We start from the raw sequence: 13,221 nt of genomic DNA, 5'->3' as shown, positions 1-13,221 counted from the left end.
CTGTTTTCTAATCAAATCATAGGTATTACTATTTTCCCACAATTTGATTCTAAGGTCCTTAAGGGCAAGAATGGCATCTTATACTTTATTATGAACCCACTATTGTGCTGGCAGGTAGCATGTAAAACTCTTTCACATATATTAGTCCAGTTAATTTTTACAATAACCCTATGAGCAAGACCCTATGAACAGTGTCATTATTCCCATTTGGTACTTGATGAAACAAATTCTGAGAGAATTCATGACTTGTGCACAGTCCCAGAGTCAAGTAGAACTTGGATCTCTAGACCCCGTTATAGAAATCTTTGATGCTAACTGTCCAAAAGAAACTCATCCTCCCTCCCTGAGAACTGCTTACCCAACTTCATTCTTCCCCATTCCCATTCACACACTGGTGGGCATGGCTGCCATGATTTACCACATGTCCTCACTCAACTGGCCACAGGTGATTGGCTCAGGAGGAGACACTTGACCCAAGCTAGGCCAATCAGGTTCTTCCTCTAAAGATTGGGAAATAGAAAACAGGGAATCTAGTTAATGCAGGCCACTTGAACTAGAGACCCATAAATTCAAGAGCTGTGTGGCAACCACATCTGGCCATGTACACAGAAAAGCAGGAGAGCTAGTCTTTAGAGAGAATAATGAAAGAGAAAGTCATAGCGGCCAGAAGCTGCCTGGGTTCCTGATTCTTTCCTGAGGTTTGGATCTTCAGTGACTGCTCAAATTTAGGACAATGGCTCAACAGCTTTTCAAATACTTCCCATTTTTGCTTAAGCCAGTTTCAGTGAATTTGTTTCCTGTAACTAAAAGACCCTTGACTAGAAAAGATTCCTAAACAGAGAGCTAGTTGCTCTATATAAATTGTTTTCAAATAGTAGCCCAAGGGTCCTTGGTGGTCCCTGAGCCCCATTCAGGGCATCTGCAATTTCAGAACTATTTTCATAATAGAGCTAGCACTTTATTTATCTTTTACACTCACTCACAAGTATACAGTGCAGTTTTCCAGAGGTTACATGGCATGTAATGGTGTTACCACTTCATGGGTTTGTGTACTCTTGAGTTTAAAGTTTTTTGCTTTAATTTCTAATATGTTAAATACCAATCATTAGAACTCACCATAGCAAAATCTTTGGGGATCTCAATAATTTTTAAAACTTTAAGAGTTTCTGATACCAGAAAATTTGAAAACCACTGCTCTGTGCCCTTGCTACTAAAAATGTGGCTCTCAGATCAGCAGCACGAGCATCATCCTGGAGCTCGCTAACCAGACAATCCCCACCCTTCAGACCTAACCCACCACCATGGAGTCGATTCCGACTCATTGCAATCCTGTGGGACAGAGTAGAACTGCTGCATAAGGTTTCCAAAGCTGTAATTTTCACAGAAGCAGATTGCCACTTTTTTCTCCCATGGAGAGGATGGTAGATTTGAACCACCAACCTTTCAATTAGTAGCCAAGCCTTTAACCGTTGTGCTACCAGGACTCCTCTCTCCAGGACAATTACATCAGAATTTGCACTTTAACAAGATTCCTAGGTGATTCACAGGCACATTGAAGTCTGAAAAATCACTGGACTATACCAACTGATTGACTGATGATTGATTGATTGATTGATTGATTGATAACACTCACACGGATGACCCATAGGCATTTCATGAATTTTAAAGAGCTTTGATTTCTTGAGTTATAGTTACCATGGACAAAATTATTAACTATTGGCTTTGAATTTTCCTTACCCTTCAGGATTAATATCTAGTTAAACCTCCAAAAGTCATTCCCTCTACTTGTATCCTCCTAAAAATAATAACTAGACTCAAAATTAACTGTGTATTATTACAAGGAGACTAAGGCAAATAATACTTACAAGTTGAGCCAAGGTCACAGAGGTTATATAATTCAAAATTCAAAAAAGGAAGAGCCTGTTTCTCTTAATCATTATCCCTCCCCAAACCAAACCCACTGCCATGCAGTCAATTCTGACTCATAGCAACCCTATAACCAAAAAAACAAACCCAAACTCACTGCCATCAAGTCGTTTCTGACTCATAGTGACCCCCATTGGGTTTCCGAGGTTGTACATCTTTACAGAAGTAGACTGCCTCATCTTCCTTCTTCAGAGCAGCTGGTGGGTTTGAACCACCAACCTTCTGGTTAGCCACCAAATGCCTTACCCTTCTGGTAACGCAGTCAAGTGCCTTATCTAAAATGCCACCAGAGTAGAACTGCCCCATAGGGTTTCCAAGGCTGTAAACCTTTACAGAAGCAGACTGCCATATCTTTCTCCAGTGGTATGGCTGGTCAGTTTGAACTGGTGACCTTTTGGTTTGCAGCAAAGAACTTTAACCACTGCACCACCAGGGTTCCTTAATAACCTCAGGCCTACCAGGAAGCTCACCACCATTGTGCTGATTCTGACTCATAACAACTTTATAGGACAGAGTAGAACTGTCTCATAGGGTTTCCAAGGCTGTAAATTCTTTACAGAAGCAGACCGCCACATCTTTCACCCACGGAGAAGCTGGTAGGTTTGAGCTGCCAAACTTTTGGTTAGCACCAAAAGAACCGTTGAGCACTTTAACCACTGTGCCACCAGGGCTACCTCAACCTTAGGCCTGGGTTCCTTGAAATTAAATGTGCACACAGGTCACCTGGGGGATCTTGTTAAAATGCAGACTCTAATTCACTCTTTCTGGGGGGAGCCTACGCAGACTGAATTAGAATCGGCATGTGGATCCACAATCAACACTCACGGAAGCAGCAGTCAAGAAATCCAACAGTGCATTGCACTGGGAAAATCTGCCACAAAGGACCTCTTTAAAGTCTTAAAAAGCAAAGATGTCATTTTGAGAACTAAGGCACGTCTGACCCAAGCCATGGTATTTTCAATAGCCTGAACGATGAGTAAGAAAAATCAAAGAAGAATTGATGCCTTTGAATTATGGTATTGGCAAAGAGTATTGAGTGTACTGTGTACTTCCAGAAGAACGAAGAAATCTGTCTTGGAAGAAGTACAGCCAGAATGTTCCTTAGAAGTGGGGATGGTGAAACTTCACCTCATGTACTTTGGACGTGTTATCAGGAGGGACTGTTATTGTTATTTGCCGTCGAGTCGGCCCCGACTCATAGCGACCCCTCCTTGGGTTTCCGAGGCAGTATCACTACGGGAGTAGGATTGCCCAACCTTCCTCCTGAGGAGTGGCTGGTGGGTTTGAACCGCCAGCCTTCTGGTTAGCAGTCAAGTGCCTTAGCCACTATGCTACCAGAGCTCCCTCAGGAGGGACTAGTGCCTGGAAAAGGACATCATTCTTGGTAAAGTAGAGGATCACCAGAAAAAAAGAAGACCCTCAATGAGATGGATTGACATAGTGGCTGCAACAATGGGCTCAAACATACAAACATAGCCCATTGTTGATTGTGAGGATGGCACAGGACCAGGTAGCGTTTCCTTATGTTGTGCATAGTGTCAGTATGAGTCGGAACTGACTTGATGGCACCTAGCAGCAACAACAGGGTAGGGTCTGAGGTCCTGCATTCCAAACAAACTCCCAGGTGATGCTGACACTGTGGTCCAGGGAGCTTACTTTGGAGGGTGTTCTGGTTACCTAGTGCCGCTCTGACAGGAATATACCACAAATGGGATGGCTTGAACAAACAAGAGTTTATTCTCTTACAGTTTGGGAGGCTAGAAGTCCAAGTTCAAAGCACCAGGCTCTGGGGGGCTGTGTGAAAGCCCCTTGACCCAGACCACTGAAGCTAGAGGCATCTCTTCACTCAGGGAGCTACTGGCTGCTGAGACTAACAAGCCCAAGGTTGACAACTAAAATGGCACAGTCCTGATGTTACCAAACCACACAGCAGGCCATTGATTCCAGTCCATTGAAAGCCCCAAAGTCAGCAGAGCATGGCAGGCTGCTGAACAACGACATGGCTACATGCAGGGTTCAAGCATGCCAATTAGCTAGAGACAATTCCCAAAACTGTTTCTTATAGACGGGAAGCAGACCACATCCCTAAAGCAGTTACTCAGCTGCTTGTGGTAGGTTCCACCATGGAGTTGATTGCCAGTCTCATTATGGGGAATAATTACCACCAGCTGCCCAGCCACTCAACCAGGCCCAGCCAAATTGACACACAAACTTAACCACTACAGAGCAGATGGAGTTAGACCACATCTCAGCCTGACAACAGAACTCGGAGAACAGTAGCCAGTAGCAGCTTGAATATACCACTTTAGTGGGTGGATAAAAAATAGCATATGGGGGCAGTGGTGGTTTAGTGGTAGAATCCTTGCCTTCCATGGGTGAGACGCAGGTTCAATTTCTGGCCAGTTTACCTCATGCACAGTCATCACCTGTCTGGCTGCGGCGGCTCATGTGTTGCTATGAGGCTGAACAGGATAAAATAGAGCTTCCAGATAAACTAAGAAAGTCTGACAGTCTACTTCTGAAAATCAGTCGGTGAAAGGTCTATAGATTGCAGGGGTCAAATTCACAGCCAATCATGAGGATGGTGCAGGACAAAGCAACATTTTGCTCCATTGTGCACAGGGTCACATTGAGTTGGAGGCCAACTCCACGGCAGCTAACAACAAGAGATAGTTTAATTGAGGCTAGGTAAAGCAGCATCACACACTTATCCTAGCACAGGGAGGCTCACCTACATTCCTCCAGATCCTCCCATAGCTCCCACCGTGGGAGACATATGAACACCATATGTTCATATGTATATGTATATCGTAGAGCCACTGTATATCGTAGAGCCACTGTATATCGTAGAGCCATCCAGCTGTTCTTTGGTAGCACCAGGAGGGCCTGGAGCTAGTCTAGGCTCATCTAGTCCCCTCACTGGATTCAGGCCTTCTCTCAACTCCTACAAAGCTGAAATATGACTTTTCTTTCTTTTTCCATCATTCAGTCATTCATTCAACAAGGTGATCATTGGCTACTGCTAGGCACTGGGCCAGGCAGTAGAAGAGATTGTGACTCCATGGAAAGAGCACAGACCTGTGTTCAATTCCTGACTTTTTCCTTCCTAGGTTAAGTGGTCACTTGGGACCTTGAGCAAGTTACTTAACCTCCCTGGGAAAAATAACACCAATTGATGGGAATAAAATAAACAGTATTGGCCAATAGAAATAGAATGTGAGCCACACGTGTCATTTTAAATTTTCTAATACCCATATTTTTTTAAAAAAAAATAATAATTTTTCAAAAGTGGCAATTAATTTTAATAATATATTTTATTTAATCTAACAGATCTAAAATATTACCATGTCAATATGTAATCAATATTAAAAAGTTATTAATAAGATATTTTGCATTCTTTTTCCACACTAAGTCTTCCACATCTAGGGTGTATTTTATATTCACATTACATTTACATTTACATTACATTCAGTTTGGACTAGCTACATTTCAAGTGCCCAACAGCCACATACAGCCAGTGGCTAGCATAATGGACAGTGCAGAAATGGAGCCTGCAGTGTAAAATACCTGGAACAAGGTCATCATTCCATACGATAGCAATTATTGTAAAAAGCCCTATCACATTGCCTGGTGTATAGGAAATGCTCCATAAATGACTGCTGCTGCTGTTACTGCTGATGTTCTTACAGAGAGATCCCTAATTAGTATTCACTGGCTGCAAGCTCAATCATCTAGATTTTGGTTGGGAGTAGAGGAGATGTGAAGAGGACCATTTTCCATGATCTGCTCCAGGAAGTTTGCTTTGGGGTGAGGGAAGCAATAGAAACGGACCAGGAGGTGCACCGTCTTAGAATTCATAAAAGGCCCAATCACTCCAAGTTCTTAAGTCTTCTTTAATGATAGAATTGGATATTCATTATTTTATAACCCCCAAGGAGGTAATGGGTCTAGGCAAGTTCATCAATGTCTGCTAAAACCAATTAAGTGAAAAGTTGATGGGGATCTCTGTGAAGGAGGGAGTGGGGATACAGCATCCAAACCCAATAAAAATAGAATGATTTGACAATAAGAAGTGCACATCACCATCTATTTAAGCAAGACCCTTGCCACACACACCCCCAAAAAATATATTTATACACATACACATATCTTAAATCTAATTATGCCCTAATCTACCCACTAGTTTTCAGGAAATTAAGGAGATAGAGGAATTCATTAACCCCACCAAGAGGATCCACTTCACCAAATCTAGAACAGGGGAAATTTTATAAGACAAACAACCCAAGTTCTTCAAGAAATAAATAACATATGGGGGGGGGGGAGAATGGTAGAGTGTGGGGAGAAGGAGTTATGTTATGGAATAAGATACCTAAGGTTCAAAACAACTGTAAACTGGCATTTTTGAGCAACTATCTAGGAATTGCTTTCAAAACTTGATCAAAACAAACATACAAGCCAACAAAAAAGTGAGAAAAGGGAATAGATGAAACAAGATAGTCAAAATATTGATAACTGAAGAAGCTGGACAGCAGCTACACAGAGTTGCCGTCAGAGAGCTGCTCTGACCAGACAGAAATCCCAGCTCTTGCCAACAGATTGGAGGAATTTTGTTCACAGTGTAGGGAGTACTGGGCTACTGGAATCAGTCCCCAGGGGAACTTGCTTTTAATATAGTTTCCCAAGCCCTACCCCAAACCTGCAAAATTAGCATTTCTGGGACCTGGAAATCTGCATTTTAAATAGCTCACCTGATGAATTTGATGAACAATAAGTATTATGGGTTGAATTGTGTTTTCCAAAAAGGTATGTTCAAGTCCCAACCCCTGGTATCTTTGAATGTGATCTTGTTTGGAAATAGGGTCTTTGAAGATGTAATCAAGTTAAGATGAAGTCATTAAAGTAGACTGTAATCCAATATGATTGGTGTCTTTATAAGAAGAGAAGAGTCACAGAAAAGAGAAATAGGGAGAATACCACATGAAGGCAGAGGCAGAGATTGGAGCAATTGGTCTATAAACCAGGAGAAAGGCATTGTGGTGGTTAACTTTGTGTGTCAACTTGGCTGGGCTTGCTTGAGTGGCTGGGCAGCTGGATGTAGTATTTCCCATGATGAGACTGGTAATCAACTCCATGGTAGAATCTACTGGGAGCAGCTGAGTAGCTGCCTTAGGGCTGTGGTCTGCTTCCTGTATATAAGGAGAAGCCTTGGGGAATGGTCTCTAGCTTATGGCACCCTTGAACCACGCATGTAGCCATGTTGTTGTTCAGGAGCTCTGCCAACCTTGGGACTTTCAATGGATTTGAATTAATAGCCTACCGTGTGGTTTGGTAACATCAGGACTGTGCCATTTTAGTTGCCAACCTTGGGCTTGTTAGCCTCAGCAGCCAGTGAAGAAATGTCTCTAGCTTCAGTGGGCCGGGAGCAAGAGGCAGAGCTGAACCCCAAGATCAAAGAGCTTTCACACAGCCCCTAGAGCCTGGCGCTTTGAACTTGGACTTAAAGCCTTAAAACTGTAATAGAATAAACTCCTGTTCATTAAGCCATCCCGTTTGTGGTATTTCTGTTAGAGTGGCACTAGGAAACCAGAACAGGCATGGAGCAGATTTTCCCTCAGAGCCCTCAGAAAGAACCAATCCCGCTGATCCTTTGAGTTTGGGACTTCTAGCCTCCAGTCCTCACTTCTAAGCAGCAATCTGGGTGTACTTCCTCCAGGACAGATTTGTTCATTCTCTTGGCAGTCCATGGTCTATTCAATATTCTTCACCAATATCATAATTCAAATACATCAATTCTTCCTCTGTCTCCCTTTTTCATTGTCCAGCTTTCCCATGCATATGAACTGACTGAAAATAATCCTTAGAAGCAAGGATGGTGAGACTTCATCTTGTTGACTTTGGAAATGTCAAAAGGAATCAGATCGCTAGAGATGGACATCATCCTTGGTAAACCAGAGTTTCAGCAAAAAAGAGGAAGACCCTCAAGGAGATTAACTAACACAGTGGCTACAACAATGGGCTCAAATACACCTACTAATGTGAAGGTGTCATGGGATGGGGCCAATTTTTGTTCTGTTATCCATAGGCTCCCTATGAGCTGTCTCTGAGTCACCAGCACCTAACAGAAACAACAGCCTCCAGAATTATGAGGAAATAAATTTCTGTTGTTTTAAGCCATTCAGTTTGTGGTAATTTATTACAGCAGTCTTAGCAAACTAAGACACTGGTTGAGAACCACAAGAGTAGAAAAGCTTGCTATAATTATCACTGGACCCAAACTCTTATCCATGGGAGGGGTAAGAGCATTGCCTAGAGCCTAAAGAAGACAGACCCTCAGGCAAAAGAGAATTAATTCTCTGAGAAGAGAGCAGCAGTTTGCTGCCTCTGTCCATCTGGTTATTGTCAAATGCCCTTGCAGAGTTCTGAAGGTGACCACAGAAAACCTGTTTAGGCTTGAACACAGGGACTCTGGAGAACCAACCTGAATGCCCAAAAGCACCACTACCTCTCCTCAGGGACCACACCCTTGTCTTCATTCCTCTCATCATCAATTTCCCCTCAAATATATCCCAGGTTTCTGACCTTCTCCTTGCCATATTCCAGGACTACAAGCCTTCAAAACTCATGCTTTAGAAACCTACAGTTCCCTATGCTTTCCCAGTGTGCACCTACAAGTTCAGTGCACCCCAAAGCAGGTGTCCTGCCACTGTCATCCTGGGGAAACTTTCAGCCTCCATTCATGACCAAGCAATGAGTCTGCAAAAGGTTTCTTTAAAGTGTTAAAGAGCAAAGATGTCTCTTTGAGGACTAAAGTGGATCTGATCCAAGCCACAATATTTCCAATTGCCTCATGTGCATGTGAAAGCTAGACAATGAATAAGAAAGACTGATGAGGAATTGAAGCATTTGAATTATGGTCCTGGGGAAGAAAACTGAATATACCATGGACTGCCAGGAGAATGAGCAAATCTGTCTTGGAAGAAGTACAGCCAGAATTCTCCTTAGAAGCAAGGATGGTGAGACTTCATAGCTCATATTTTGTTCATGTTATCAGGAGGGACCAGTCCCTGGAAAAGGATGTCATGCTTGGTGAAGTAGAGGATCAGCAAAAAAGAGGAAAACTCTCAATGACATAGATTGACACAGTGGCTGCAACAATGGACTCAAACATAGCAATGATTGTGAGAACGGTGCAGGAGTGGGCAGTGTTTTGTTCTGTTGTACGTAGGATCACTATGAGTCAGAACCAACTCAACAGCACCTGACAACAAGTACAGAGTCCCTGGTGGTGTACACAGTTAACATACTCAGCTGCTAACCAAATGGTTAGAGGCTGGAGTCCACCCAGAGCCACCTCAGAAGGAAGGCCTGGTGATTTACAACTGAAAAATCAGCCATTGAAAACTCTATGGAGCACAGCGCTACTCAGAGATACATGGGGTTGCCATGAGTCAGAACCAACTCCACATCAACTGGTTTAATGCATACAACAGACACATTCTCCTCACCCTCTACCCTTACCCTGATCCCACCCCACAACCCTTCCCTAATCTACTCTGTCCCCTCAGTGAGACACTCTCTACTCCTTTTCCCTCTTGACAGCTCTAAACTCCTTCAGGCTTATCCTTGGGACCAGTGCTTTCTGGAGTTTTCCTCTCTGCAGATTCTCCAAGTAAGACCATGGATATGAACTCCATCTAGTTGCACAGGCACTTTGAAGCTTGGGATGAGTTGTTTGCCTGGGCTCAATTTCACTCATCTCTTTCCTCCCTCATAGTCCCCCAACTTACCCGTCCTCTAGTCCTATTTTTTCGCTTGGGAATATCCTCTTCTAAATCTTCTTCTTCATTTCCTTCTTCTACATTTTCCTCATTTTCCAAAACCCTCTGGAATGACAAGAAAATACATAGAAGGATTGAGAAATAAAGGGCAAAGGAGAAAATCATCAGAGAGTAATATTGGGGGAGTTTACTTTGTTTTTTTTTGTTTTGTTTTGTTTTGTTTTTCCTTAACTAAGTAAAGATCCTTCCATGCTTGGAAAGCTGGGTCTCTGAAATGTTGCCTGAGAATTTGATCACTTGGTGGTACCAACTGTCTTCTAAATCCTTGGACCCCATGCACCCAAATCTTCCCAGAACATTGACCTTTTTCAACTCTTTTTGCCCAAGAAAACAGATTTAAACAACACACATAACCATATAATTATGAAAATCCTGTTACACAGGCACTTTCCTGTATAGGATCAAGATGTTTTGTCAAAACTTATTTTATTTAATGTAATGTTTCCTTTTGTTCCTGAAGGACTACCACCTCAGAAATACGGAAATATGTTTCTCCTTTCCCTGCTGTTCTGGAACCCTGCCATACTCAATGAAAACAAGTAACTTCCTGATCATCTAACCACAATTATACATTAATATATTGTTCATAATAATCCATTCTTATTTTTTTTAAGAAAAATTTATTTTCATTACAGCATAATACTTGTAATCGAACTGAAAGATCACGAATTCTATTGTTGTTATGTGCCGTTGAGTCGGACCCGACTCATAGAGACCCCTCCTTGGGTTGTCAAGGCAGTATCACTATGGAAGTAGATTGTCCAACCTTCCTTCTGAGGAGTGGCTGGTGGGTTTGAACCGCCAGCCTTCTGGTTAGCAGTCTAGTGCCTTAGGATTCTCTCTCCCCAATAACCCTGTAAGTCACATCACAGCATAGAATTCAATTTCCATTTAACAGGTGAATAAACTGAGACTGAAAACAGTTTTACCTGCTCAAGAGCATAGAGAGAATCTATGACCAAAGCCAGGTCAGGGTTTGTCAGCTTGGAATTTACATTCATTTTTCAGCTCTTGTGATAATCCCAAGGTGTGTTTATGGTATACTCTTCATGTAGGAGCTCAGATGGCATAATGCCTAAGGCATCTGACTGCTAACCTGAAGGCTGGTGGTTCAAACCCACCAGCCACTCCTCAGAAGGAAGACTGGACAATCTACTTCCATAGAGATACTGCCTCGGAAACCCAAGGAGGGGTCACTATGAGTTGGAACCGACTTGAGGGCAGTCACGTTGGTTTTCTTCCTGTAAGAGTCTGAGCACTTTACTCCCTTGAGGGGAGGGAAGAAGAGGGGAGAAAGCAGAGTGTGTATCTCTAGATTTAAGGGCAGGATAAGAGATCGTAGGAGAGGATGGACCCAGCATCCCACATGGACCATGGGGCACAGAGCTTACTGGACTCCACATCAGGGACCCTGGGGTCTTTTATTGGCTCACTCTGTGACCTTGGGTAACTCACCATCTCTTCATACCCCACTTATAAGATAGGGATTTGTGCATTCATTCAATAAATTAACATTTTTCTAAAGCTGATTTCAAGGCAGGATCCGACTCATAGCAACCCCTCCTTCGGTTTCTGAGGCGATATCACTATGGAAGTAGATTGCCCAATCTTCATTCTTAGAAGTGGCCCATGGGTTTGAACCGGCAGTCACCTGGTTAGCAGTTAAATGCCTTAGGCACTACGCCACCAGAGCTCCTATTTGGAGCATTTTGCAAAACAAGCTGCAAAATGGCTACAGTCCTGACCCCAAATTAACTTTGTAGTCTATTGAAGGAAAGGCAGATTTAGAGAACATGCATAACCATAGAACTACAACTGCTGTAAAAACAGTAATAGACCCCATAATAAGTGAAGAGATAGAAAGAGAGATCAAAAACCTCCCCAAAACAACAAAAATGTCCTGGGCAAAATGGCATCACTGAGGAATTCTACCAAACATTTAGAGAAGAATTGACACAAATACTATTTATATTCTTCCAAAAGATAGAGAAGGAAGCATATTCCCTAATTCATTCTATGAAGCAAACATACCCTGAAACGCAAATAGTACACACACACAAACTACAGGCCAATATCTCTTACGAATATAGATGCAAAAATCCTCAACAAATAATAGCAAACAGAATCTAACAGCATATTAAAAGAGTCATACACCATGACCAAGTGGGATTTATTCCAGGAATGCAAAGATGACTCAGCATTAGAAAAGCAATCAAGGTAACATAGTACATCAATAGAACAAAGGAGAAGAACCACATCATCATCTGTTTGGGTTCAACAAAAGCAATCGATAACATCAAACACTCTTTTGTGATGAACACCCTACAGAAGATAGGAATCAAAGGGAAATTCCTCGATATGAGTCAGGGCATATATGAAAAACCAATAGGCAATATTATACTCAATGAACAAAAACTGAAATGAGGAACAAATAGGGGTACCTTCTCTCAACGCTTCTATTCAATATTGTATCAGAAGTCCTAGTCAGAGCAATAAGACAAGAAAAAGAAATAAAATGTATCCAAAAAAGAAGTAAAATTATCTCTATTTGCAGATGGTATGATCCTATATGAAGAAAATCCCAAAAAAGTCCACAAGAAAACTTCTAGAGCTAATAGAGAAATTTAGCAAAGTTGCAGGAGAAAGGTCAACAAATATAAATCAGTTGTGTTTCTATATACCAGCAATGAAAAATCTGAAAGGGAAATTAAGGAAACAATTCCATTTACAATAGTATCTAAGAGAATAAAATACTAGGAAGAAATCTATCTAGGGATGAAATTATACAATGAAAACTATAAATTACTGCTGAGAGAGATTAAAGAAGACTTAAATAAGTAGAAAGAAGCTCCATGTTCACAGATTGGAAGACTTAATATTGTTAAGATGTCGATACTACCCAAAGGATCTATAGATTCAACACAATCTTGGCCAAAATTCCAAAAATCTTCTTTAGAGAAATAGAAAAAACCTAAACTTTATATGAAAGGTAACCAAAAAAACCAAATCAAATTCACTGCCATTGAGTCGGATCCAACTCATAGCAACCACTCCTTGTGTTTCCACGGCAATATCACTATGGAAGTAGATTGCCAATCTTCCTTCCAAGGAGTGGCCAATGGGTTTGAATCAGCAGCCTTCTGGTTAACAGTCAAATGCCTTAGGCACTATGCCACCAGAGCTCCTATTTGGAAAGGTTATTGTTGTTGTTAAGTGCCGTCGAGTCGTTTCCAACTCATAGCGACCCCATGCACAGCAGAACGAAACACTGCCCAATCCCGTGCCAGCTCCATGATCCCTGCTATACTTGAGCCCACTGTCGCAGCCACCATGTCATTCCATCTTGTGGAAGGCCTCCCCCTCTTTCGTCAACCCTCCACCCTACCAAGCATGACATCCTTCTCCAGGGAATGGTCTCTTCTGACAACATGACCAAAATAGGTGAGACGAAGTCTGG

At 42.1% G+C, this 13,221-nt stretch overlaps 1 protein-coding gene across 1 annotated transcript in view; it reads right to left on the bottom strand.

Moving 5' to 3' along the window:
- The window catches only part of DPF3 (double PHD fingers 3), a 340,339-nt gene that overhangs the window by 81,769 nt on the left and 245,349 nt on the right, over window positions 1-13,221 (bottom strand). Inside the window, 1 exon segment of the mRNA XM_042781015.1 lies at window positions 9,714-9,809. Coding sequence (XP_042636949.1) covers window positions 9,714-9,809 — 96 coding nt within the window.

Source organism: Orycteropus afer, unplaced genomic scaffold (assembly GCF_000298275.1).
Source record: "Orycteropus afer afer isolate SDZICR_OR568_19922 unplaced genomic scaffold, OryAfe1.0 scaffold00079, whole genome shotgun sequence".
NCBI classification, from domain to species: domain Eukaryota; kingdom Metazoa; phylum Chordata; class Mammalia; order Tubulidentata; family Orycteropodidae; genus Orycteropus; species Orycteropus afer.
The sequence above is the reverse complement of the archived record's forward strand: the minus strand, read 5'-3'. Positions and strand labels throughout refer to the sequence as shown.